At 43.8% G+C, this 25,961-nt stretch overlaps 1 protein-coding gene across 2 annotated transcripts in view; it reads left to right on the forward strand.

The window, feature by feature from the left end:
- LOC126457067 (phosphatidylinositol 4-kinase beta) overlaps positions 1–25,961 on the forward strand; it is a 261,997-nt gene that overhangs the window by 198,959 nt on the left and 37,077 nt on the right. Inside the window, exons 1-3 of one of the 2 annotated variants that reach the window (XM_050093066.1) lie at positions 20,157–20,246; positions 22,200–22,410; positions 24,349–25,010. In XM_050093066.1, the coding sequence (XP_049949023.1) occupies positions 22,241–22,410; positions 24,349–25,010 (832 nt within the window). In that variant the 5' untranslated portion in view covers positions 20,157–20,246; positions 22,200–22,240. Of the gene's footprint in view, positions 1–20,156; positions 20,247–22,199; positions 22,411–24,348; positions 25,011–25,961 lie in introns of those variants that run through there. The other variant, XM_050093065.1, reaches the window with a different exon arrangement.

Raw genomic sequence — 25,961 nt, forward strand, 5'->3', positions numbered from 1 at the left:
ATCCTGCCTTGGGTATGGATGTGTATGATGTCCTTAGGTTAGTTAGGTTTAAGTAGTTCTATGTCTAGGGGACTGATGACCTCAGATGTTAAGTCGCATAGTGCTTAGAGCCATTTGAACCATTTGGAATTCAGTGTTCCGAGATCCATAGTGTTAAGACTGTGCCGAGAATACCAAATTTCGGGCATTACCTGTCACCATGGATAACGCATTGGCCGACGGCCTTCACTTAACGACCGAGAGCAGCGGCGTTTGCGTAGAGTTGTCAGTGCTAACAGACAAGCAACGCTTTGTGAAGTAACCGCAGAAATCACTACGAAACGTACGACGAACGTAGGACACTGCGGCGAAATTTGGCGTTAATAGGCTATGGCAGCAGATGAGCGACGCGAGTGCCTTTGCTAGCAGCTCGACATCGCCTGCAGCGCCTCTCCTGCGTTCGCGACCATATTGGTTGGACCCTAGAAAACCGTAACCTGATCAGATGAGTGCCGGTTTCAGTTGGTAGGAGCTGATTGTGTGTGGCGCAGACCCCACGATGCCATGGGCCCAGGTTGTCAACAAAGCACTGTGCAAGCTGGTAATGGCTCCATAATGGTGTGGGCTGTGTTTACACTACTGGCCATTAAATTTGCTACACCACGAAGATGAGGTGCAACAGACGCGAAATTTAACCGTCAGGTAGAAGATGCTGTGATTAGCTTTTCAGAGCATTCACACAAGGTTGGCGCCGGTGACGACACCTACAACGTGCTGACATGAGGAAAGTTTCCAACCGATTTCTCATACACAAACAGCCGTTGACCGGCGTTGCCTGGTGAAACGTTGTTGTGATGCCTCGTGTAAGGAGGAGAAATGCGTACCATCACGTTTCCGACTTTGATAAAGGTCGGATTGTAGCATATCGTGACTGCCGTTTATCGTATTGCGACATTGCCGGCCGAAGTGGCCGAGCGGTTCTAGACGCTTCAGTTTGGAACCGCGCGAACGCTATGGTCGCAGGTTCGAATCCTGCCTCGGGAATGGATGTTTGTGATGTCCTTAGGTTAATTAGGTTTAAGTAGTTCTAAGTTCTAGGGGACTGATGACCTAAGATGTTAAGTCCCATAGTGCTCAGAGCCATTTCAACCATTTATTGCGACATTGCTGCTCGCGTTGGTCGAGATCCAATGACTGTTAGCGAATATGGAATCGGTGGGTTCAGGAGGGTAATACGGAACGCCGTGCTGGATCCCAACGGCCTCGTATCACTAGCAGTCGAGATGACAGGCATCTTATCCGTATGGCTGTAACGGATCGTGCAGCCACGTCTCGATCCCTGAGTCAACAGATAGGGACGTTTGCAAGACAACCATCTTCAAGACCAATTCGACGACGTTCGCAGCAGCATGGCCTATCAGCTCGGAGACCATAGCTATGATTACCCTTGACGCTGCATCACAGACAGGAGCGCCTGCGATGGTGTACTCAACGACGAACCTGGGTGCACGAATGGCAAAACGTCATTTTTGCGGATGAATCCAGGTTCTGTTTACAGCATCATGATGGTCGCATCCGTGTTTGGCGTCATCGCGGTGAACGCACATTGGAAGCGTGTATTCGTCATCGCCATACTGGCGTATCACCCCGCGTGATGGTATGGGGTACCATTGGTTACACGTCTCGGTCACCTCTTGTTCGCATTGACGGCACTTTGAAGAGTGGACGTTACATTTCAGATATGTTACGGCCCGTAGCTCTACCCTTCATTCGATCCCTGCGAAGCCCTACATTTCAACAGGACAATGCACGACCGCATGTTGCAGGTCCTGTACGGGCCTTTCTGGATACAGAAAATGTTCGATTGCTACCCTGGCCAGCACATTCTCCAGATCTCTCACCAATTGAAAACGTCTGGTCAATGGTGGCCGAGCAACTGGCTCGTCACAATACGTCAGTCACTACTCTTGATGAACTGTGGTATCGTGTTTAAGGTGCATGTACACGCCATCCAAGCTCTGTTTGACTGAATACCCAGGCGTATCAAGGCCGTTATTGCGGCCAGAGGTGGTTGTCTGGGTACTGATTTCTCAGGATCTATGCACCCAAATTGCGTGAAAGTGTAATCACATGTCGGTCCTAGTATAATATATTTGTCCAATGAATACCCGTTTATCGTCTGCAAACTTCTTGGTGTAGCAATTTTAAAGGCCAGTAGTGTATTTGGAATGGGCTGGATCTTCTGGTCTAACTGAATCGATCAATGAATCGAAACTGTTATGTTCAGGTACTTGGAGACCGTTTGCACCTCTCGTGGGCATCATGTTACCAAATAACTATGTAATTGCCACCGGGCCACAACTGTGCGCGATTGATATGAAGAACTGTTGTGTACATAGTTCCGCGTAGTCAGCGCGTACACAACTTTCCTAATAGAGCGCGCCCCGCTAAGCACAACAGCGCAGGCGCGGCGCTCGTCCGTCTCCGCACTACGAGATGACGCTGCCTTAGAGACGGACCAAATTCTGCTTCCGCCGATCCGCGTATTAATATGTGACGTGGGATTGCTGCTAACGTAGAACCTTTTCTCCTCGCGGATCACACTCGCGCAGTGATACCTGAACGCGCGAGGTATTATAACGAGTGGACAGACCTCCGATTAGTCAGTCTGCATTTGTCTGCATTAGTCTGTAGTCAAGTTTCAGTCTGCGCCTAATAAGATTACCATATTTCTGTACATAGCCATGAAGATAAATGAATAGACACCTTGTCAAGTATCAGAGATATGTGAGAATAAGATTAACGTCCCAAGACCAAAGGAACTTCAGATTGTCAATTGTAAACAGCATCCAGAATCAAGTTAAGTAATTTCTATGCTTTTTATTATTTTTATAAGTGTGTGTGAAAATTAATCAAGTTCTGTTTAAAGTTGGTCACTGTCAATCTGCTACTCTAAGCGTGCAAGTGGCGTTTCTATCGTCTGACATAACGGCACAAGATAAACACGCCATGATAAGACCACGACACATATTGCTGACACTCGCCTACTTCGTTAGAGCGACAAGTCAAATAATCTGACGGTGTGTGTACCGAAGGTCTTACAGTACGCACACCACAAGAACATTCTGGATAACTCGAGCGGACGATTTGGCCACACAGATCATCCGACATGAATCCCTTGGAACATAAAAGAAACGTCAGTTCCTGCGCAAAATCATGCGCTGGCAACACTTTCGCTGTAATGGACGGCTATAGAGACAGAGTGGCCCAATATTTCTGCAGGGGACGTCCAACGTCTTGTTCAATCCGTGTCACGTCGAGTTACTGCACTCCGCCGGCACGATATTAGGAGGCATCCCCTGACTTTTGTCACCTCAGTGTATATTAAATCAGTGTATCGTGCCGCGGATTTGAAGCCCGCCGACGCGCACGCGCGCCCAGCGACCCAGCCGCTGCGCCGCCCCGCTCGCCGTGGTCTGCGAGATAATTCGATTGGAGCCTCTCGGAGGAGCCGGGGCAGACGCCAGCAAGCTTTCATCAGCTTTCGCCCGCGGCTGCGTCCGCAGCCCCAGTCCAATTAGGAGCTCGGCGCGGCGCGGCGCGGGCTTCCTGCGCTTTCGTAACGCAGCGGCGTCTGCGAACTGCTGAAAGCGCAACCCCGCGGGAACTGCGACACACGCCAGCCCAGCTGCGGGTCCAGGCCGCCTCGCGGCATACGTCCCTCGTGATCGCAAGTACGACGAGCTCCGTACTCAGCGCCTTTACGTGCTGCGCAACTAGCGGAAAACATTTAAAAAATTAAAATGTTCATACGATTACGTAATTGCCGACCAATCACAAACCGACCAATCAGAAGCCGTCTTCGGGCTATACAGGGTGTTACAAAAAGGTACGGCCAAACTTTCAGGAAACATTCCTCACACACAAATAAAGAAAAGATGTTATGTGGACATGTGTCCGGAAACGCTTAATTTCCATGTTAGAGCTCATTTTAGTTTCGTTAGTATGTACTGTACTTCCTCGATTCACCGCCAGTTGGCCCAATTGAAGGAAGGTAATGTTGACTTCGGTGCTTGTGTTGACATGCGACTCATTGCTCTACAGTACTAGCATCAAGCACATCAGTACGTAGCATCAACAGGTTAGTGTTCATCACGAACGTGGTTTTGTAGTCAGTGCAATGTTTACAAATGCGGAGTTGGCAGATGCCCATTTGATGTATGGATTAGCACGGGGCAATAGCCGTGGCGCGGTACGTTTGTATCGAGACGAATTTCCAGAACGAAGGTGTCCCGACAGGAAGACGTTCGAAGCAATTGATCGGCGTCTTAGGGAGCACGGAACATTCCAGCCTATGACTCGCGACTGGGGAAGACCTAGAAAGACGAGGACACCTGCAATGGACGAGGCAATTCTTCGTGCAGTTGACGATAACCGTAATGTCAGCGTCAGAGAAGTTACTGCTGTACAAGGTAACGTTGACCACGTCACTGTATGGAGAGTGCTACGGGAGAACCAGTTGTTTCCGTACCATGTACAGCGTGTGCAGGCACTATCAGCAGCTGATTGGCCTCCACGGGTACACTTCTGCGAATGGTTCATCCAACAATGTATCAATCCTCATTTCAGTGCAAATGTTCTCTTTACGGATGAGGCTTCATCCCAACGTGATCAAATTGTAAATTTTCACCATCAACATGTTTGGGCTGACGAGAATCAGCACGCAGTTGTGCAATCACGTCATCAACACAGATTTTCTGTGAACGTTTGGGCAGGCATTGTTGGTGATGTCTTGATTGGGCCCCATGTTCTTCCACCTACGCTCAATGGAGCACGTTATCATGATTTTATACGGGATACTCTACCTGTGCTGCTAGAACATGTGCCTTTACAAGTACGACACAACATGTGGTTCATGCACGGTGGAGCTCCTGCACATTTCAGTCGAAGTGTTCGTACGCTTCTCAACAACAGATTCGGTGACCGATGGATTGGTATAGACGGGCCAAATCCATGATCTCCACGCTCTCCTGACCTCAACCCTCTTGACTTTCATTTATGGGGGCATTTGAAAGCTCTTTTCTACGCAACCCCGGTACCAAATGTGGAGACTCTTCGTGCTCGTATTGTGGACGGCTGTGATACAATACGCCATTCTCCAGGGCTGCATCAGCGCATCAGGGATTCCATGCGACGGAGGGTGTATGCATGTATCCTCGCTAACGGAGGACATTTTGAACATTTCCTGTAACAAAGTGTTTGAAGTCACGCTGGTACGTTCTTTTGCTGTGTGTTTCCATTCCATGATTAATGTGATTTGGAGAGAAGTAATAAAATGAGCTCTAACATGGAAAGCAAGCGTTTCCGGACACATGACCACATAACATATTTTCTTTCTTTGTGTGTGAGGAATGTTTCCTGATAGTTTGGCCGTACCTTTTTGTAACACCATGTATAAAACATTCTCGGTATTCTTGCCGCGTCAGTTCTGGATAAAATCTCGAGCTTTCGACGGTTACCTCCATCGTCATCGTCAGGAGCTGACTGTCTTCACTGCTGCTGTGGTAGCCTCTACATAGCCCGAAGACGGCTTCTGATTGGTCGGCGATTACGTAATCGCCGACCAGTCAGCGCCTTTACATGCTGCGCAACTAGTAGAACAAAATTAAATCGTCATACCATTACGTAATCGCCGACCAATCAGAAGCCGTCTTTGGGGTATATATGGAGGCTACCATAGCGCAGCAGTGAAGACAGTTAGCTCCTGACGATGACGATGGAGGTAATCGTCGAAAGCCCGAGATTTTATCCAGAACTGACGCGGCAAGAATACCGAGAATGTTTTATATATAAGTGCCGTCGCGAAGAACTTCGTTCCCATAGACGTATCAAGTTCGAATTTGTCACATACTAAGGTCCAGAGATGTGAATTACGTGAAATACTTGTATTTGAAATGCAAATACGAGATGCAATATACCTATTTATTTTGAGTTGAAATACTCCTTTTCAAAAAGCATTTTCTGTTGTTTTTTTAATACTTAAAACATAGACATTATGTATTTGTAAAAAACAAAATGCTTCTCTTGCTTTTGTCATTTCATACTTAGTAGTTTTCATACATTTAATGAGCAATTTGTTTAAACATAAACAGTTCCACAATGGATACAGATGGCAAAGGTTATGCGTGTCAGGTGCATATGACTATGACCCTAATTATTAGAAAAGGCAGTAAGACTACAGTACTCATCATTTGTTTGCCATTCTTGTTTGAGTAATGTTAAACGTACCGAAATCATTTGATAATGTCTAGTGGTCTCGAAGAAAGTGAAGAAGCGAGGGGCTGTGGTCAGTAGTGCATTTTTGTGAGGCCCCGAGTTTACTCACGGGCATCAATAAAAGAGAGTTCATTCAACGAGAAAGTGACATATCTTTGTAATCGCTGTCTACATCTATGAGGACTTGAAAAATTGCTTTTTCTTTTCGTTGGTCAGATTAGTATCAATAGTTTTTAACTGAACATCAACTTGTTAAAAATCATAATATAATTATTTTTATTAATCTAACCTAAAATAAAATTCCACCATTATCGATATTCGTTTGGTAATGTGTAAATTTGTATTCAAAATTTTCAATTTACTCTATCTGGAATACCCGGAGTTGTTTTGGAGTCTACGTTTTATGGACTTCATAGTGTACCCGAAATTCAATTTTGTAGCCCTGTCAGGTATTGTCTGTTTACAGTTCATATGCGACAGGAAATCGCTTTGCCCCCTACTTCTTTTCGTGGCATGTCGGCACAGTTCGGATCATTTGGTGCCAACTGTCTTCTGTTTTCAAGTCCTGCTCCTGTTGAACGACTATTTTCATTTGGTGGAATGATAAAGAGGCCGCATAGGATGAACATGAAAGAATATTTGAACAATTATTGGTGTTAAAATCAGTGAAGTAAAAGGCACATAATATGTTCACTAACTAGAGGCATTTTATTTGAATAAAGGCATTTTGAAAATACGTATTTTTCATTTTCTATTTAAATACTTTTATTTAAACCAATTTTGTATTTTCGTCTGAAACAGAAAAAATAACCAAGTATTTGTATTTTGAATGCAAATACTTTTGATAACCTATTTTGCACATCTCTGCTAAGGTCTGTGGTCCTTCGTCGCATAAAATACTGATACTTCTAAGCCAGTACAATACTCACTAACTCAATCATTAAAACGTGCAGGATACTTCCTGCTGGGCTACAATCATGAAATTTGCCAAAATGGAAGGTTTCTCAGTGCAACCAAAGCAAGAAATTCTAAAACTATAGGTGTGTAATTATGTCACCCCAAATAAATTTTTTGTCATTTTTATCTGGCTCTCCGTGTGTTTGTATGTTAAGACCCCTTTTCTCAGGACCGGCTAGACATATCACGCTGAAATTTATATCACATAGTAAGATCTATTGCCCTTTGGTGGTATAAAAAAGTGAAGTCCTAACTCAGTTCAATCAAAATATACAGCTGTTTATGTCACAGATTTTTATACTCGCAAACTATCACGCTGAAATTTATATCACATAGTAAGATCTATTGCCCTTTGGTGGTATAAAAAAGTGAAGTCCTAACTCAGTTCAATCAAAATATACAGCTGTTTATGTCACAGATTTTTATACTCGCAAACTCACTCATCGAAATCTGTAGGATACATCCTGTTGGCCTAGAATCATGAAATTTGGCAAGAAGCAAGGATTCACAGAACAAGCAACGCAAAAAACCCAGAAATTGTTAATTTGTTATTATACCACATGGCAAAAAGTTTTGTCATTTGTTATCCGACGTCGAACTTGAAATTCAAACTATCAGTAGTTCTGCATTCAGTCCGCTGGGTCGCAATGGTGGAAGTTAAACATAAGGAAAAAAATGACTTTACTGCTCATATGGTGTGTTGAGGATTTTATCGATCATCAGATATCCAGGAGCGATTACTGCACGTAGACGTGGCATTTCAAGTTAAAACGCCATATCTACATGCGGACTACTCTGCGAATGCCTTATCTGTGTACAGACTAGTCTGCAAATGTTTGTTTCACATACAACTTGAAACGCGATATCTACGTGCAGTAATCGCTCCTCGATACCTGATACTGACTACTTTTTGAAGATGAAAACTTATTTCCACTACCGTGTTTACTAGCCCTATGAAACACCAGTATTGCGTGACATTTGGAACGTGACGAACATCCCTAGCCGGTGGGCTCTGCGACTCTTCACTCACATTCAAAACGCCTGCCAAACCAGGGCAGCAGTGAATGCTGCATCTGTGTCAGGTCAACCCAAATGACTTGTTTAGGCACGTAATCTCCATGAACATTTACTGATGTTGAACCCAAGACAAAGGAGCAAGGTAAGTGCTGGAAACACTTGGATTCACCACCGCCAAAAATGGCAAAGACCCAACCACCGTAGAACAACGTCTTGCTAGTAGCTTACGAGGCTGGGTTCAGGATGAGATAATAGTCTTATCACATCTGATGTCAAATTACACATCCAGTGTCAGGTTACTCACTTAGATGACACAATCAAGGTTCCCCCTCCCCCCCCCCCCTCCCCAACGAACCTCCGGGAATTGATCAGTCACTCTGGGGGGAACCCCCCCCCCCCCCCACACACACACACACCTTAGGCAATTGTGCGATCAATGATAATCAATGATAATGATCAATACAGGGCTCAGAGTGCCCCTGTAACGATTGCTAGGTCCTCTTGTTCTGTCGTCTCTCTAGTTCGACCGCTTCCTTCTCGAGGCTACGTTCTGCCACGGTTCACCCGTTCCTGCCATTGTCCTATCCATATGTCGAGCTAATCGCCGATTACTTCAACTAGCCTCTTTGTGCACAACAACACGTCCTCTCTCTAATGCTGAAATGTGTTTATATTGTTCACGCGCATGTCTGCGAGGCATAGTTACTGTCCAATTGACTATACAGAATAAAAATCGCAAAGGCTTTATGACCTGGGATCAACATGTCCCTTGTTTACTATCCTTGCCAGCTGCGAAGTGAAATTGCGCTGCAGCGTCACACATTCATCCATTGGCCGCTAAAGTTTACAATTTTGCATTTTCCATCGACACTTGTAAGAATATCAGTTTGTGACCAATTCGTATAAGTCCTTCGTTGTGCGTCTGTTTTGTGTTAGAGTGTACAATCTTTTGTGTTAGCAGAAGAGCCAACACCGTGTTACGAGTGGAGGCCGAAATACACGCGTTTTAGCTCACGCAGGCTGGCGTGAGGAGGGAGAACTATACTGACGTGAAGTCTGGAACATGACAAGGAATGAGAATTCAGAAAGCGGACATAATTAGTTTGATACTTAACTTTAATTCATTAATGACGAACGTCGCTCTTGACAGTACATGATTCACAATATTATCTGTTCAGAATACATTCTTGAAGACAGTACTTATAGTAACTGAATATGGCGCCTTGCTAGGTCGTAGCAAATGACGTAGCTGAAGGCTATGCTAAACTATCGTCTCTGCAAATGAGAGCGTATGTAGACAGTGAACCATCGCTAGCAAGGTCGGCTGTACAACTGGGCGAGTGCTATGGAGTCTCTCTAAGACTAGACCTGCCGTGTGGCGGTGCTCAGTTTGCAATCACTGATAGTGGCGACACGCGGGTCCGACGTATACTAACGGACCGCGGCCGATTTAAAGGCTACCACCTAGCAAGTGTGGTGTCTGGCGGTGACACCACACAATCGTCACAACAGTGGTGGGTTCTTTACTTGCTCCGAGAGGGGAACAAGTGGGAACTACATTCATGCTCATAAATTAAGGATGTGGCACTACACAAAACTGGCGCTAATAGCATAGGTACAGAGGGAACACACACAACACAGATCTGTAAGTCCACGGTATTGGTGATAAGTTGAGAAAAGCGTCCAGAAACACATGTGCTACAAAACGCCACTGTTTCCTGCGCATGTACCCCGACATCAATATTGGATATGATCACCATGCACGAGTACACAGTCCGCACAACGGGTTGGCACACTCTGGATCAGGTGGTCGAGCAGCTCCTGGGATCTAGCCTCCCATTCTTGCACTAGTGCCTGTCGGAGGTCCTGACGTGTCGTAGGGGTTTGAAGACGTGCAGCGATACGTCGACCGAGAGCATCTCAAACGTGCTCAATGGGCTTTAGCTCTGGAGAACAGGCAGGCCACTCCATTCGCGTGATATCTTCTGTTTCAAGGTACTCCTCCACGGTGGCAGCTCGATGGGCCCGTGCGTTATCATCCATCAGGAGGAAGGTGGGAACCACTGCACCCCTGAAAAGGCAGACATACTGGTGCATAATGACGTCCCGATACACCTGACGTGTTACAGTTCCTCTGTCAAAGATATGCAGGGGTGTATGTGCACCAATCATAACCCCACCCCACACCATCAAACCACGACCTCCATAGAGATCCCTTTCAAGGACTTTAAGGGGTTGGTATCTGGCTCCTGGTTTACGCCAGATGAAAACCCGGCGAGAATCACTGTTCAAACTATACCTGGACTCGTCCGTGAACATAACCTGGGACCACTATTCCAGTGACCATGTACTGTGTTCTCGACACCAGACTTTACAGGCTCTCCTGTGACCAGGTGTCAATGGAATGCACCTTGCAGGTCTCCGGGCGAATAAAACATGTCTGTTCAGTCGTCTGTAGGCTGTGTGTCTGGAGAAAACTGTTCCAGTGGCTGTGGTAAGGTCCCGAGCAAGGTTACCTGCAGTACTCCGTGGCCGTCTGCGGGCACTGATGGTGAGATATCGGTCTTCTTGTGGTGTTGTACACTGTGGATGTCCCGTACTGTAGAGGCTGGACACGTTTCCTGTCTGCTGGAATCGTTGCCATAATCTTGAGATCACACTTTGTGACACATGCTACGACCTGCTGTGTTTGACCAGCCTCCAGTCGCCCTAGTGTTCCACTCCTCATAACGTTATCAATATGTGTTTTTGAGCCATTTTCAACACAGTCACCATTAGCACGTCTGAAAACGACTGCACACATACTCGCTGCACCGTACTCTGACATACACTAACACACCTCTGCGTATGTGGACTGCTGCCAGCGCCACCGTGCAACGACCGCAGGTCAAATGCACCGCATGGTCATACTACGAGGTGATTTAAACCCACAAACCGCCCACCAGAGCATTGTTTCACCATGTATCAGCATTATCCTTAATTTATGAGCATGAGTGTAGAACGGATGTAGTATTAGTTCACTCTATTACGATAGATGTATAATAATTTACTTAACTTTTTATAATCCATTTTCACAGGAATGTTCTGAGTATTTACAACAGTCTCTGAGTGTTAAAGTATCACCCAGATACAGGCAAATTTACGAGACTTTGCCTGAAGTACATAGACATCATGTTCACAGTAAAGTTCAACACAGTACTTGAAACACACTGGTGCTGTATCTAAGACAGTGTTGTTGTCTTAATCGTTGGTCACGGACCCCGTGCTGAGTATTGCTCTGCTCGGCTGCATATCGGCGTCTCGGTGCGGTGACGTCGCTAAGCTGAGAGAGGGTGTGGCTTCACCAAAACGCCTCCCATTTGTCGTTTGCAGTATGCAGCGAGATAGCGTTATCTTACGCCGTATCGATGCGAGGTGCCGACTTTGTTTACGGCATCGTAATCTGTGGACAATACCACAAATATTGGTAACCTAAAGAAGCAGCATGTGAAACCGTATCAGGTGCAGAATGCGCCGGCGTGCAACTCCCCCGCGGACAGCTTCTCGCGACGTTTCGTTTCCGCAGTCTTCCGTAACCTCGTCAAGAGATTTCGGTTGCATGTTGCTATGCTGATTTTCCCATTAGCAGCATGTAATGTTACCACTACACCATGTTAGCCCCGAAAACCACTCGACATCACATTGTTTGATGATGCCGGGGGGGGGGGGGTGGCTTCTTGTTTCTCGGTGGTGAATCCACTTGTTTGGCACTGCTTGCCCACGGAACAAAATGTCGTGCAAGAGTTTCAGAACTGGTCCACTGATTTTTCACTTTTCCACCGTCGCCTGGATTGTGCTACGCCTGTCTTCGAGCACCAAGGCCGCCACTTGCCTTGTGATTATCGGTTCTTCACAGAGGGATGTTCTACCATTTCGTTCTTCGTCATTCAGACTTGCAAACGTCTGCGACGCTACCTAAATGCTGGATCATATGATGGTGCATTCTTGCCGCACGCTACAGTCTGGAACCGCGCAACCGCTACGATCGCAGGTTCAAAACATGTCTCGGGCATGGATGTGTGTGATGTCCTTAGGTTAGTGAGGTTTAAGTAGTTCTAAGTTCTAGGGGACTGATGACCTCAGAAGTTAAGTCCCATAGTGCTCAGAGCCATTTGAACCATCTGTTGCCGCACACTTGCGCCAACGCAGCATCGATTGTTGCAGCGGTGCTCTCCTTCAAATGCAGAAAACAATTACCTCACGATACTCCACTTCATGAGTGGGCTGCACCAATCTTTTTATTTACATATTTATTTATCTTCTGCTCCAGCGCCGAGCTACGTTACTGTGGCACTGGTTTTTTAATATGCACGTAGATTGCAGACGTATACCTGCACTAAAAGAAAAAATTAATTACGTAACTTCATTTTTCAAAGTGATGATTAAAACTTTATGCCTAAAGCCCTTGTAAAAATTCGTCTCCACTAGCAGCAGCTTTTGAACTGGTGTGCAAATCTTGTGGACGAAAGTAAATTTCGCGTGAGGTGTCAATGCTAAGTAACATAGCGCGATGAAAGAACTGCTATAGTGTAGTACATGAGGTAACAGAAAGAAATGCGCAATGAGACTAACAGTAAAGATAATTTTATTCAAAGACAATAATTAGACTGAAGTCACCGCGATTTATGATAGTCCCCTGGACATTACAAAAGGCGGGACACGGATCTCAACACTGCCGTCCGGCGACACCACAGTGGTGTCGTGTGCATAGTATCGCACAGTGTCCGGTGACAGTACTTTAGTATCTTTATAATTCTGCTGGTGTTTTGTTTAGGTGACAATACGTTACGCAGGTCAACAAGTTTTTGTTTTTTGTTTTTATAAGAACTTGTGCACTTTCACCATGGCAGACGAAAGAGACGATACGATTATTTACGATGAATGCGCGGACGTCTTGTATGACGTTCCAGACGACTTGGCCGATTGGGAAGAAGACATTGGATATCAAGAAAATGAAAGTGAAGCAGAATCGTCGGAAGATAGTGAAATACGTCCAAGAAGAATTCGGCGAACGTTACGGTTGCCATCTGATTCGGATTAATCAGACGAAGAAGACAGACTATAATTTACCGAGGACAAATAATAAATTTGAAGGATCTCCGGATCCACACACATTTCCCAAAGATACACAGAGCGCCGGGGATATCTTAGAATTATATATTGGGAATGATCTACTTGAATATGTTAGCAACGAAACCAGCAAGTATTTCAGTCAAAATTTCAATAGAAGGAAACTGGATAAAAAAAATGCCAAATTTGTCGACGTTACGAGACCCGAACTTAGAAAATGGTTTGAGCTTGCGATCCTTATGGGAATTGTAAAAAAAGCAAGGATCGATGATTACTGGTAAACGAATCCGTTGATAGAGACACCGATTTTTCGCAAAACGATGTCCGCAAACCGATTCAGACAAATATTATCATTTTTACATTTTCCGACAACAACAATAAACCGGATAATGCCGAACGGCTTTGCAAAGTGCAATTCGTAACTGATTATTTTTCAAAAAAGTTTGAAGAAACGTTCAATCTAAGTCAAAACATCTCAATTGATGAAGGAATGATTCCGCGGCGTGGACAGTTAAACTCTAAAGTTTGCAATCCGTCGAAAATTACGAAATACAGCATACTCATTCGGATGCTGTCTGATTCGAGTATGGGATACATTTCCTCATTCAAGATATATTCCGGCGCTGAACAACCTTTAGCAAAAACAGTGATGGAACTATTGACACCTTCTTATGGAAAGTGGTATCACCTCTACATGGATAATTGTTATAACAGTGTAGAACTTGCAGAGAAGTAATTTGAAAAGAAAATTCGAGTTTGTGGAACGATACGGCAAAATAGAGGATTTCCGGAAAAATTAAAGGGCGCAAAAGTCAATGTGTGTGGAAGGTTGCCATCAACGGAAAGGTGACAAGCGGCCGGCGACAAGCCAAGTAATCCGAATTAGCGCTGTCGGCGCGAAGCGAATAAATTTATACGAGACTTGCGGACGGCAAAGTGTTAATAGGGGCTGTGATCACGAAGGGCGGCCATGCATGCTCTGCAACGTGGCCCCATGCTGGCCTCAAGGGTGGCGTGGAGTTCTTTTGGTAGGACATTCCATTGTTCCACGAGCGAGTTTCACAGCTACTTTATGGTCGTGAGTGTACGTGGACGCGCTGCAACACACCTCCCCAACACCTCCCACACGTGTTCGATGGAACTGAAGTCCCGGGAAAGAGTGGGGCAGGGGAGGGGGAGGGGGGGGGGGCTAGAGGAAGTCCATCCATCAAATGTCGTCTAGTACCAAAACGTGCACCTGCGCTTTTCGATGAGGTCTCAGACAGTCATCCATAAAAATGACATCAGGGTTGAATGCACTCCTGAAAAACTGCACACGGAGGGGGAGTACAGCGCACAATAACTTTGACCGATTAGTGTACCATGTTCAAAGATTTGGAGGTCAGTACGCCCATGCAACGTTATGCGTCTCCACACCGTAACACCTGGACCACCAAAACGATCGTGCTCGACAATGCCGAGACTTGGGAAAACGTAATACGAGGGTCACTCCAAAAGAAATGCACGCTATTTTTTTTAAATCCATATTGTATTCTACATGTCTGAAAGTTGTACAGTGTGTAGATACATCCTTTAGAAACAATATTTTCATTTCTCCACATAATTTCCATCCCCCTCAACTGCCTTACGCCATCTTGGAACCAGCGCCTGTATACCCGCACGCTAAAATCCTGGACCAACCTGTTGGAGCCACTGTTTGGCAGCGTGTACAAGGGAGTCATCTTCTTCAAACCGTGTTCCACGAAGAGAGTCTTTCAGTTTCCCAAAGAGATGATAGTCACATGGAGCCAGGTTAGGACTGTAAGGCGGGTGTTTCAGTGTTGTCCATGCGAGTTTTGTGATCGCTTCCATGGTTTCTTGACTGACATGTGGCCGTGCATTGTCGCGCAACAGCAAAACATCCTGTTTTCGTCGATGTGGTCGAAGGCGACTCAGTCGAGCTTGAAGTTTCTTTAGTGTCGTCACATATGCATCAGAATTTATGGTGGTTCCACTTGGCATGATGTCCAGAAGCAAGAGTCCTTCGGAATCGAAAAACACTGTAGCCATAACTTTTCCAGCAGAAGGTGTGGTTTTGAATTTTTTTTCTTGGGTGAATTTGCATAATGCCAATCCATTCATTGCCTCTTCGTCTCTGGTGAAAAATGATGGAGCCATGTTTTATCACCTGTCACAATTCTTCCAAGAAATTCATCTCTACCATTCTCATACTGTTCCAAAAGTTCGCTGCATACCGTTTTTCTTGTTTCTTTGTGAGCCACTGTCAACATCCTGGGAACCCACCTGGTACAACCCTTTATTAACGCCAACACTTTCAGTATTCTGCAAACACTTCCTTCCCCCATCCCAACGTAGCGTGACAATTCGTTCACTGTGATGCGTCTGTCAGCAGTCACCAATTCGTTAACTCTCTGCACATTGTCTGGAGTGTGTGCAGTACGAGGCCAGCCACTGCCAGGACAATCCCCAATATTGCCGTGTCCGCTTTCATCACGTAACCTGCTTTCCCACCGACTAACCGTACTGCGGTCGACAGCAGCATCTCCATACACCTTTTTCAACCTCTTGTGGATGTTTCCCCCTGTCTCGTTTTCACAGCACAGGAATTCTATGACAGCACGTTGCTTCTGACGAACGTCAAGTGTAGCAGCCGTCTTGAAGACATGCTGTGACGGCGCCACTCACGGGAAAAGGTTGAACGAAGTTTGAAAACAAGCGGGAAGGATGTATCTACACAATGTAAAACTTTCACACATGCAGAATGAAAACTGTATTTTTACAAAAATAGTACATCCAGGAACAATGCCGAACATGTTCGTTGTGCTGGTCTGGGTGTTACAGCGTGGGGAGGTGTGTTCTGCGTACTGACTATCAGATGGTTGAGCACGCTACACTCACCGGTCAGCGTTATCGTCATTCTGTACTTTGCGGAGACGTAGTGTAGCACGTACACATGCACCACCGAGTATCCAGCACGCTCTAGTGGAAGGATGAAGTGCTCTTCCACAAGGAGTCCTTACCAACCTTGTGCTCAGCACGGGAGCACGTTTCAGAGGTCGCTGTCCCGTCCGTGGTGAACACATACCCTTTAAGAACCATGTTCCTCTGTTTATAATGTCTAGGGGACCATCGTTAGTCGCGGTGACATCAGTGAAAGTATTGACTTTGAATAAAAGTGTCGTTTCTGTTAGTCTCATTGTGTATTTCTTTCAGTTACCTTCTATGCTATAATGTAGCGCTTCTATGTATAGTCCTAGTTTCATCGATCCATGTTCCTTAGCAATGGCACATCATGGGAAAAATCCACACATCAAAAAAGGTTTTGCATCACCCTGGTTCCCAGAACTCCAGAAGGTAGTCATTGACTGTGGATATTCTATCATAGACACAGTCCCCTTGATTGTTCAGAGATGTCGCTAAACCCGCCCAAAGATGTAAACAATCATGCATGAGCAGCGCCTATTACACGGAGGGGGTCTGAAAGACTATCAGTTCCAGTCATTCCACCAGAAAGGAGGTACACGGCTCGTGTTGTCTGTAGTTTAACCATGCCTAGACAGTCAATACCGCGGTTCGATGCATCCGTATTCTTACTTTGTGCCAGGAAGGGCTCTCAACAAGGGAAGTGTCAAAGTGTCTCAGAGTGAACCACAGCGATGTTGTTCGCACATGGACGAGATACAGAGAGACAGGAACTGTCGATGATATGCCTCGCTCAGGACGCCCAAGGGCAGTGGATGACCGCTACCTACCGATTATGGCTCGGAGGAACCCTGACAGCAACGCCACCATATTGAATAATGCTTTTCGTGCAGCCACAGGACGTCGTGTTACGACTCAAACAGTGCGCAATAGTCTGCATAATGCGCAACTTCACTCCCGACGTCCATGGCGAGGTGCGTCTTTGCAACCACCACACCATGCAGCGCGGTACAGATGGGCCCAACAACATGCAGAATGGACCGCTCAGCATTGGCATCATGTTCTCTTCACCGAAGAGTGTCGCATTTGCCTTCAACCAGACAATCGTCGGAGACGTGTTTGGGGGTAATCCGGTCAGGCTGAATTGAATGCCTTAGACACACTGTCCAGCGAGTGCAGCAAGGTGAAGGTTCCCTGCTGTTTTGGGGTGGCATTATGTGGGGCCGACGTACTCCGCTGGTGGTCCTGGAAGGCGCCGTAACGGCTGTACGATACGTAAATGCCGTCCTCCGACCGACAGTGCAACCATATCGGAGGCATATTGGGGAGGCATTCGTCTTCAAGGACGACAATTCGCGCCCACATCGTGCACCTGTTGTGAATGACTTCCTTCAGGATAACGACATCGCTCGACTAGAGCGGCCAGCATGTTCTCCAGACTTGAACCCTAACGGACATGCCTGGAATAGGTTGAAAAGGGCTGTTTATGGACGGCGTTACCCACCAACCACTCTGAGGGATCTACGCCGAATCGCCGTTGAGGAGTGGGATAATCTGGACCAACAGTGCCTTAATGAACTTGTGGATAGTATGCCACGACGAACACAGGCATGCATCAATGCAAGAGAACGTGCTGCTAGATATTATAGGTACCGGTGTGTACAACAGTCTGGATCACCACCTCTGAAGGTCTCGTTGTATAGTGGTACAACATGCAATGTGTGGGTTTCATGACCAATAAAAAGGGCGTAAATGATGGTTATGTTGATCTCTATTCCCATTTTCTGTAAGGTTCCGGAACTCTCGGAACCGAAGTGATGCAAAACTTTTTTGGTGTGTGTGCTTTCATCAATACGTTTTGCTTGCCGGCGTACAATGGAGACAATAGTCGCACTCTTCCACGAATGTTGGTTCTCTAAATTTACCCAACACAGTTTCTTCCAAAGCTTAGAATTTAAGTTCCCTAAGCATCTCTATTCGACGTCCGTGTGGGTCGTACTGACCCTGTAAGATTCTGGCAGCCCGTCCCGGAATTCGATGTCCGATAACATGCCTGCACGATATGAGCCGAGCGCACTGTAGTCGTGCGTGCGGAGTCCTTTGCATCACATATTAGCAGAATCCTCTCATCACATGTTAAGTCTTTCATGTGAATTCACATGTACGTCTCATACTCCCATTTCGAATATCGCTTCATAGTATCGCCGCTAAATATTTCATCTATACAGCTACACACGTTTACGGTTGATCTCGTAATCGACTTCTGTCAAGAAGAGCCCCATGCCCTATCCTCAAGAAAAAGCACTAGACTTGATTCCCCGAAAAGCATCTTGTTGTGACCATTTCCGCAGCAGATATTTAAATAAACCCTGTATAAATTAAGTGCCCTTTTTCTTCCTGCAATAGTAACATATAGTTTCCAGACAGGCTTTGGGTTTTATATAATGACAATTTCGATGGATTTTTCTTAAACAATATACAGTTTTGAAGAATAAGTCCTTACGTTATGTACAGATTTGAAAAAGTACATGCCATACTTTTTTCATAAATAACATGTTAGTTACAGTTACTTTTGCCTGCTGTGTCAATTTCTGCTTTCCCTCCACTGTGAGTGAAGTAAAAGGTGGAAGGCGCCTCATTTGCCATTTGAGCACATAAACCACAGGCCAAGATAATATTAACGTATTGAATTGTTTATTACGAAAGCTTAACGTAGACTTTTGAAGTAGTCCGAATAAAAAAATCATAGATATGTTGTAAAATATACTTCTATACTCTGTTATTCTGTAACTCTGTCATGGTCCAACCTAGTATTCGTGCGTTTTCCCAGGACGTCTTGGGATTTCGTTTTTCTGCTCGGAGATTTTCACAGGAAATTTGTATGCTTCAGATGCCTCATTATTAAAAGCGCTGCAGTGACAATGTTCGTCCTATTGTGTGGAGTTATTTTTAGTTTATTGTAAGCAGTATTGTTCCTGTGATTCTTCAGTTTCTCCCGGTGTATTTGTTGCTTGAACAGTCCACGGGTGTACTGCCGGTTCATAGTGTCCAACGGGCACAATATTCCGGCGATCAGACATGTCGCCATCGTCAGGTACGCTGACGATGGCGACTTGTCTGATCGCCGAAATATTGTGCCCGTTGGACACTATGAACCGGCAGTATACCCATGGACTGTTCGAGCAGTATTGTTCTTATCTGGATTCTTTTGTACTACTATATTGAACAGGGAGTCATGAAACCTGAGTGTCCCTTTGTAGAGATCACTGACCTTTCTGCACACATGTGCATACAGCAACATAAGCATAACTGCTTCGTGTCAAGAATTAATCACGAGCGGAAACGAACGCCCAGGGATTGGTATATGTAAGTGACAGAAAGCGGTTTCTTTGGAATAAGGAGCGCTACAGTTTATAAATGTTGAAGGAAAATGTTTAACTGTTTTCGAGACAATTGTTTCAGTTCAATTTTTGATCGGTGTTGAGCCGAAGTCTTACGATGCATTGCGAACGCACACCGACAGTACAGCAGACTGAACTAAATCAAAATATTTAAGCGCCACCCTGAAATGACCCCCGTCGCTCCACCCTTCCAGCAATTCCTCATCCCCGTGCCACCAGGAGCGGCCTTACGAATTGAGCTCAGTTAAGTGCAGCTGTACTTTGTGACCTTCCCCACCCAAACATTTTTGTTGTGTACCAACTTAAATCGAATGCGATGTGTTAAAGTAGCTCAATTTTATTAGGCAATCGGTGAAATTTCTGTAGGTGACGGGAATAAAATGTACAGCTTAAAAGTTTGGAGTAGTATAATAATATTCAACGCGTATAACTCATTCTGTTCTCTGACTGTTATTTAATAAGACGGAGCGTATTCAAAGGTTGGCCCCACTGCCAGTCGGTACTAATCTAATATGGCTGTCGTGGCAGAAAGTTGTTACGAATAATACGAGAAACCAATTGGTCCATCGAAGTGGGTTGATTTTGGTGAGTTGCTTTATATTTATTTACTTATTTTTACAAGGGCAGGTTGTTCTTTACATTTCGTTTGATGCGTTTCGCAGCTGAATATCGAAAGAATGTGTGTGTTTTTGTTGGGCGGTTGTACAAGCTGCTGCATAAACTGCTTCAAAACACGGAAGTGACGGGGAAATATTTATTATTCGTGTTGTGCTGATGTTTTCACGTGTGTTGTGTAATGTATGTAACATTTGTAATCAAATTCTGTTCGCAGATTTTAATAGAATCGGTATGCGTCCTCAGTTGTCACTTGGTCACACCCTAAATGTCAGTCGCACGGCATGCGGGATTAGCGTACATCTACATGTACATGTTTTTAATTTAGAATTTATTGTTATAAGTAGTGTAAAATCTCAACACACAATGCTTAACATTAGTACCTTACAACGGTAAATCTGCTGTGCGTTAATGAATCCGTCGTTAGTCATAGACTCCAGAAGTCATTCGCCCGCGAACGCAAATTGTAAATAATTTTACACCTGACGGCACAAAAAGAGAAATTTATCACTTGACGTTACCTCATGATCGTTTTTGTAGATAATTATGCTAAGTCCTTTAAAAACCTTACAGTTTTTTTTTGAAATTTTCAGTGCATAGCCTACTTGTCTAAAACGAAATCATCAATAAGAGTAGATTAGTTAATGACAACATTTTCTCTTTAAGTCACGCGCTTTGAGTATCAAATTTACGTATTTAGCGTGTATTTTTAGAATATTGTTCTCGTTCCTTGTTTATTAAGACGTTTTATAGTTTTTGTGTGAAAATTATTCATTACTGTGAGCAATCGTTGAAACTTAGGATAATTATTATTCTAGTAGGCCTACATCATCACAAAATTTACAAGACCTTTGTTTATGTTTACGGAAGAGCAGTTTTCTTTATTATGTTAATTGTTTGAGTCTTAATTGTGCTAAAATTAGCACCTCAGCTGTCAAAAGATTACATTCAGTTGTCTTGAATCTACAGAAGTCTTGCATGTTTGGCTATAATATCAAACGTTTGCTATAATATCAAACGTTTGCTGTAGATTAAATTATGAAAGCAGTAAGTGCTGTATTCATGTAGCACCTTGATTAGTTTTAAACAGTGGCTTATTTCGCTAGCACCTGATGGAAAGTATTAAAGGAGTGGGAGGCTACTTTTTCAGGTATATAATTTGTTTTATTGCAATGGTGTATGCGGTTGATGTGTGTTATTAGACTTATGTACAAATTCATTTTTCAGTTAGGCCTATGTGATTTCTGTATTACTTATAAAATAGGTGACTAGCACTCAGTTCTGAATGCACTCAGTTCTTTAATTTTGGCAGGCTAAACAGATTATTGGATGTTGTAAATAATATTTTGAACTTAGTGCTTCTTTTTAATGCTGTTTTTTTATTTATTTCTCTGTATGTGGATGTAACATCTGTCTGTTGGCATTTTATCAGTACAGTCTTCATAGTCTAGCTTATTATTGAAAATGTTTTTATAAAATGCTTGCATGCTCATCTGCAGTCCACATACCTACCAGATGGCAACAACTGAAGTATAAGGGGTTCATTAACTACACACCAGCCACAGTAGATTCTTGTTATACAATCACAGAAGAAACGTTTCTCCGGCATTTCCGTAAAGCTATTGATCAGTTAAATTTTCCAATATAGTTTGTGTCTGGCAGTTGCTTTCCACTACATGAGACTTCCACAGTTGGCAGCTGAATTACATGTTGCATTTATGTAGGCTATTTCATTTACCTTAACCACAAATGAACTACCGTTCTTCAATTGCAATTTCTAGCAGGTTACTCACTTGCTTATGTTCTAGTGTAAGTTTTTACTAAAAAAAATTATATTTCTTCGTTAATAATGTTGAAATTTACATCTAATAAGGCCGATTTTAATATAGAAACACTATCTTAGTCTTATTGCTTTTACAACAGGTCAGCCATGGACGGCAGATGACTATTCTGGCGTTGGCTGTATGATGAGTGGAGTAGCTGCGGGCAAGCAGCCGCCGTCACTAGCTGTGACAAAGCGGCAGAAGCTGGGTACTGGCAATGTACCCCCCGCAGTCCACGGCCGTGCAAATCCTGGCCTTCAGGTGCGACCGCGACTCAGCAATCATCAGCGTAATCTCAGCTTGGATTTCCGGTAGGATTTTATTTTTATTTTGACTGTGATATTTAGGGTTAAAGAAAACAGAGACATGATTGTTAATAGTACACCCAACCTTTCACATTCTGTTTTGTTTCTTGAACACACAATCCTTTTAGAAACAAGTGTGGTGGTGTTTTTAGTTACGTACTTGTCCAATATTCAAAAGATGAAAACAGTTGCCTAATCTTTTACAAGAAAAAGAAATAGAAAATTGTACTATTAGATGACATTGCCATCTCAGTTATGTGGATATTAAAAATCTTGTTATTGTAAAGGAGGAGTGGGAGAGAGGGCGGGAGGGGGTATCTGAGAGCAAAATAATTCATGTTTGCAAAGCTGACGCCTGTTAAAGCTATATGATTGACTTGGATGTATCATTGACTTAAGGTATGAATTCATGCAGTATCCAGCATGTGAGTAGATCTCACTGTTGAGTAAAATCCTTTCCTTGACTGTGAGAATTTTTTAATAAAATTATTTTCCATTCATTTCTTGCTACATGTTTTGAAAATGCACAGCACGTTGTGATATTATGAGGATGACATCATTAATCATTTTATGTAAGGAAGTTCGTGTTCGGAGTCTGAAAATTACTGAATTAACTGAAGCGTTCAATACCACTTTGCCATCTCACAATAAAATTGTCATCTTTCAACCTAACTAGACCTTGCACTACATTACCCACTTTGTCACACAATCTACACTCCAGCAGCTAATACAGACACACAAGAAATATCAGTGTTCAGTTCTCTTTGTTTCCACAAGCATGGTGCCGCACAGTTACAGTGTGAAGCCGACATCTGATATTGGTAGGTTCAGTTAACCCAAACTGTTTTATACTGAAAAATCAAATTCACTTTTGCACAACATAAAGTGATTTTTTAATCAGGCATACCAATTTGTGGCTACAGAAGTTGCAAAAACTAAATTGAGCTTTCTAATCTTATTTTCAGTAGAATGTAAACAAAGCAAATTGTTGTAAGCTTTTAATCATTTTCATTTTGAGGGAGTAGAGAGGTAGGAAGAAGTTACTCCCCAATTGCTTTTCCTTACGGATGTGCACGATTTTATTGTAAGTATTGTATAATTATGACAATCTTACCTTTTCCTTTTCTTTCTTTTTTTTTTTTTTGGTGTTTTGGATTTCAATTTCAGTTTCTCTCTTCTATCAGTATTCCACTGAAGATAGACACAATACCCAATAGTAGTACAGCAAATCAGTGAATAAATATTCATATTGTGCTGCTTAATTGATGTTGTAAAAAGTACCCTTCATTCCTCTGTAGTTATTCATATGGCAGAGTATGTGATTGTGTTGCTATACCACATGCTTGCTGGCAGTGGTGCTCCCTTTTGCTGGTAGACTTGCAGTTTTAAAGTTGTTTCAATATGACAACAGCACATGAAAGAATTAAATCTCAGTGTAACATTATTCAATAAAATCTTCTGTTATCTGAACACTTCGTGTAATTTAAGTATATACAAACTTACAGCCTCAAATATATTGCTAGGTGTTAGTACACATAATGTGGCAGTGATGTGAAGAACTGACACAACTCTTTAGATTAGAGTTTGTTTGCATATTGTATATACACCAGTAGTTAATATATTGTGACTATTCAATGGTAGGCCTTGTGAAAGGTTTTGGCTCCGAAGTATTATTTCTCACCCATCTGATACAACTTTCTACAAAAGATAGCTATTCTAAAGTGGACTGTATTATTTATTCTTATCAGTTATATTTCAGTTAACTTTGGAAATGCAGTTAAAATCAAAGGAAGTTTAAAAATTCATCTTATTGTACTATGGATGACAGTAGAAAGTCTTGGTGGGATGTAAATAATTTGAGAAGTAAAGGCAACATTATCTTTGTACTTGAAAAAGAACGTGAACTTGTGCTTCAAACAGCATGTGTTAACTTTTTTTTTACAGGTCAATGGGCATTCTACTTCCACCTATATCACAGGTGACAGCAGCTACTACACTGACAATGCATCACCGCAATAGGAGTCTTGACTCTGCATTACAGAGGATTCCTGAAGTCGATGTAACGCCTAGTCCCGAATGTGAACCGTCCGACGGGAGGCTGCCCAAAACAGCTGTGCCTCCCGACGTACCCGTTGCAGGAGTTGCAGTAAGGGCCAGCCCAGTTACTGGTCGAGATCGTGAAGAGATTGCCAGCTTGGGCTCCGACGATTCCGGCATTCTTTGTGGTGGCGGTAGCAGTGACACGACGAGGGAATCCAGTGTACACAGTATAAGCCGCAGCCACGAGAGCCTTGAATCAGGCTCTGGCCAGGATCATGTTGTCCAAGAACCGGAAGATGTGCCGCAACTGAGTGACAGTGAATCTTCTCCCCCAGTGTCTGTTGTGCAGGCTGCCCCACCCCCCTCGTCACAGTCTTCATTGACACTGTGTTGTGGTGGTGCTAATACAGAACCTTCTGAGACTGAGAAGACTGCCAGGGAACTTTCACAAGGCAGCGGTGCAAAAGATTTCTTATTAAGGTTATTTGAAAGCAAACTGTTTGATATGTCCATGGCAATCACATATCTCTTCAAATCAAAAGAACCTGGAGTACAGAGTTACTTGGGTGAGTTTTAGCTGATTTTAAGTTTGTGTGTGTGTGTGTGTGTGTGTGTGTGTGTGTGTGTGTGTGTGTGTGTGTGTGTGTGTGTTTGTCAACGCATTTACAGTGTAATGGCATTTCCAGTTAGTGAAAAGAATGAATTTAGGCTGAACTTTAGAATTTCAGACTATAAAGCTGGATGTAAAAATCAATGTAAAATTTGCAACTACAGAGCTGGATGTAAAAACCAATTTTTTGTAGGCCATCCGTAATCTAGTTTTAGGTGCTCAAGCCTGTAACAAGTTAATGGCGGACATGAGGCAGGAAACTGCTGATCCCTGGAGATTCAAAAGCAAACTTTGAGTTCCTTACCAGCTGCTCTTATAGTTCTTCAGACTGTGGATGCAGGGACATAAATTCCCTATAACCATAATGCTTGTGTAAAATACGTCTCTCTAAATACTTGGTTTGAAGTACTGCGTAAAAAAAAACACAGCTGAATAGTATAAGGAAGGGAAGAAGTCATTTTTCCAAAGTAGCCAATTTTTCTTACTTATACATACATCTATAAAGTAAATATATCTAAAAACAAAGATGATGTGACTTACCCAACGAAAGCGCTGGTAGGTCGACAGACACACAAACAAACACAAACACACACACAAAATTCAAGCTTTCGCAACCAACGGTTGCTTCATCAGGAAAGAGGGAAGGAGAGGGAAAGACGAAAGGATGTGGGTTTTAAGGGAGAGGGTAAGGAGTCATTCCAATCCCGAGAGCAGAAAGACTTATCTTAGGGGGGAAAAAAGGACAGGTATACAGTCGCGCGCGCACACACACACATATCCACCCGCACATACACAGACACAAGCAGACATTTGTAAAGGCCTTTACAAATGTCTGCTTGTGTCTGTGTATGTGCAGATGGATATGTGTGTGTGTGCGAGTGTATACCCGTCCTTTTTTCCCCCTAAG

This window comes from Schistocerca serialis, chromosome 2 (assembly GCF_023864345.2).
Source record: "Schistocerca serialis cubense isolate TAMUIC-IGC-003099 chromosome 2, iqSchSeri2.2, whole genome shotgun sequence".
In the NCBI taxonomy this organism is placed as follows: Eukaryota; Metazoa; Arthropoda; class Insecta; order Orthoptera; family Acrididae; genus Schistocerca; species Schistocerca serialis.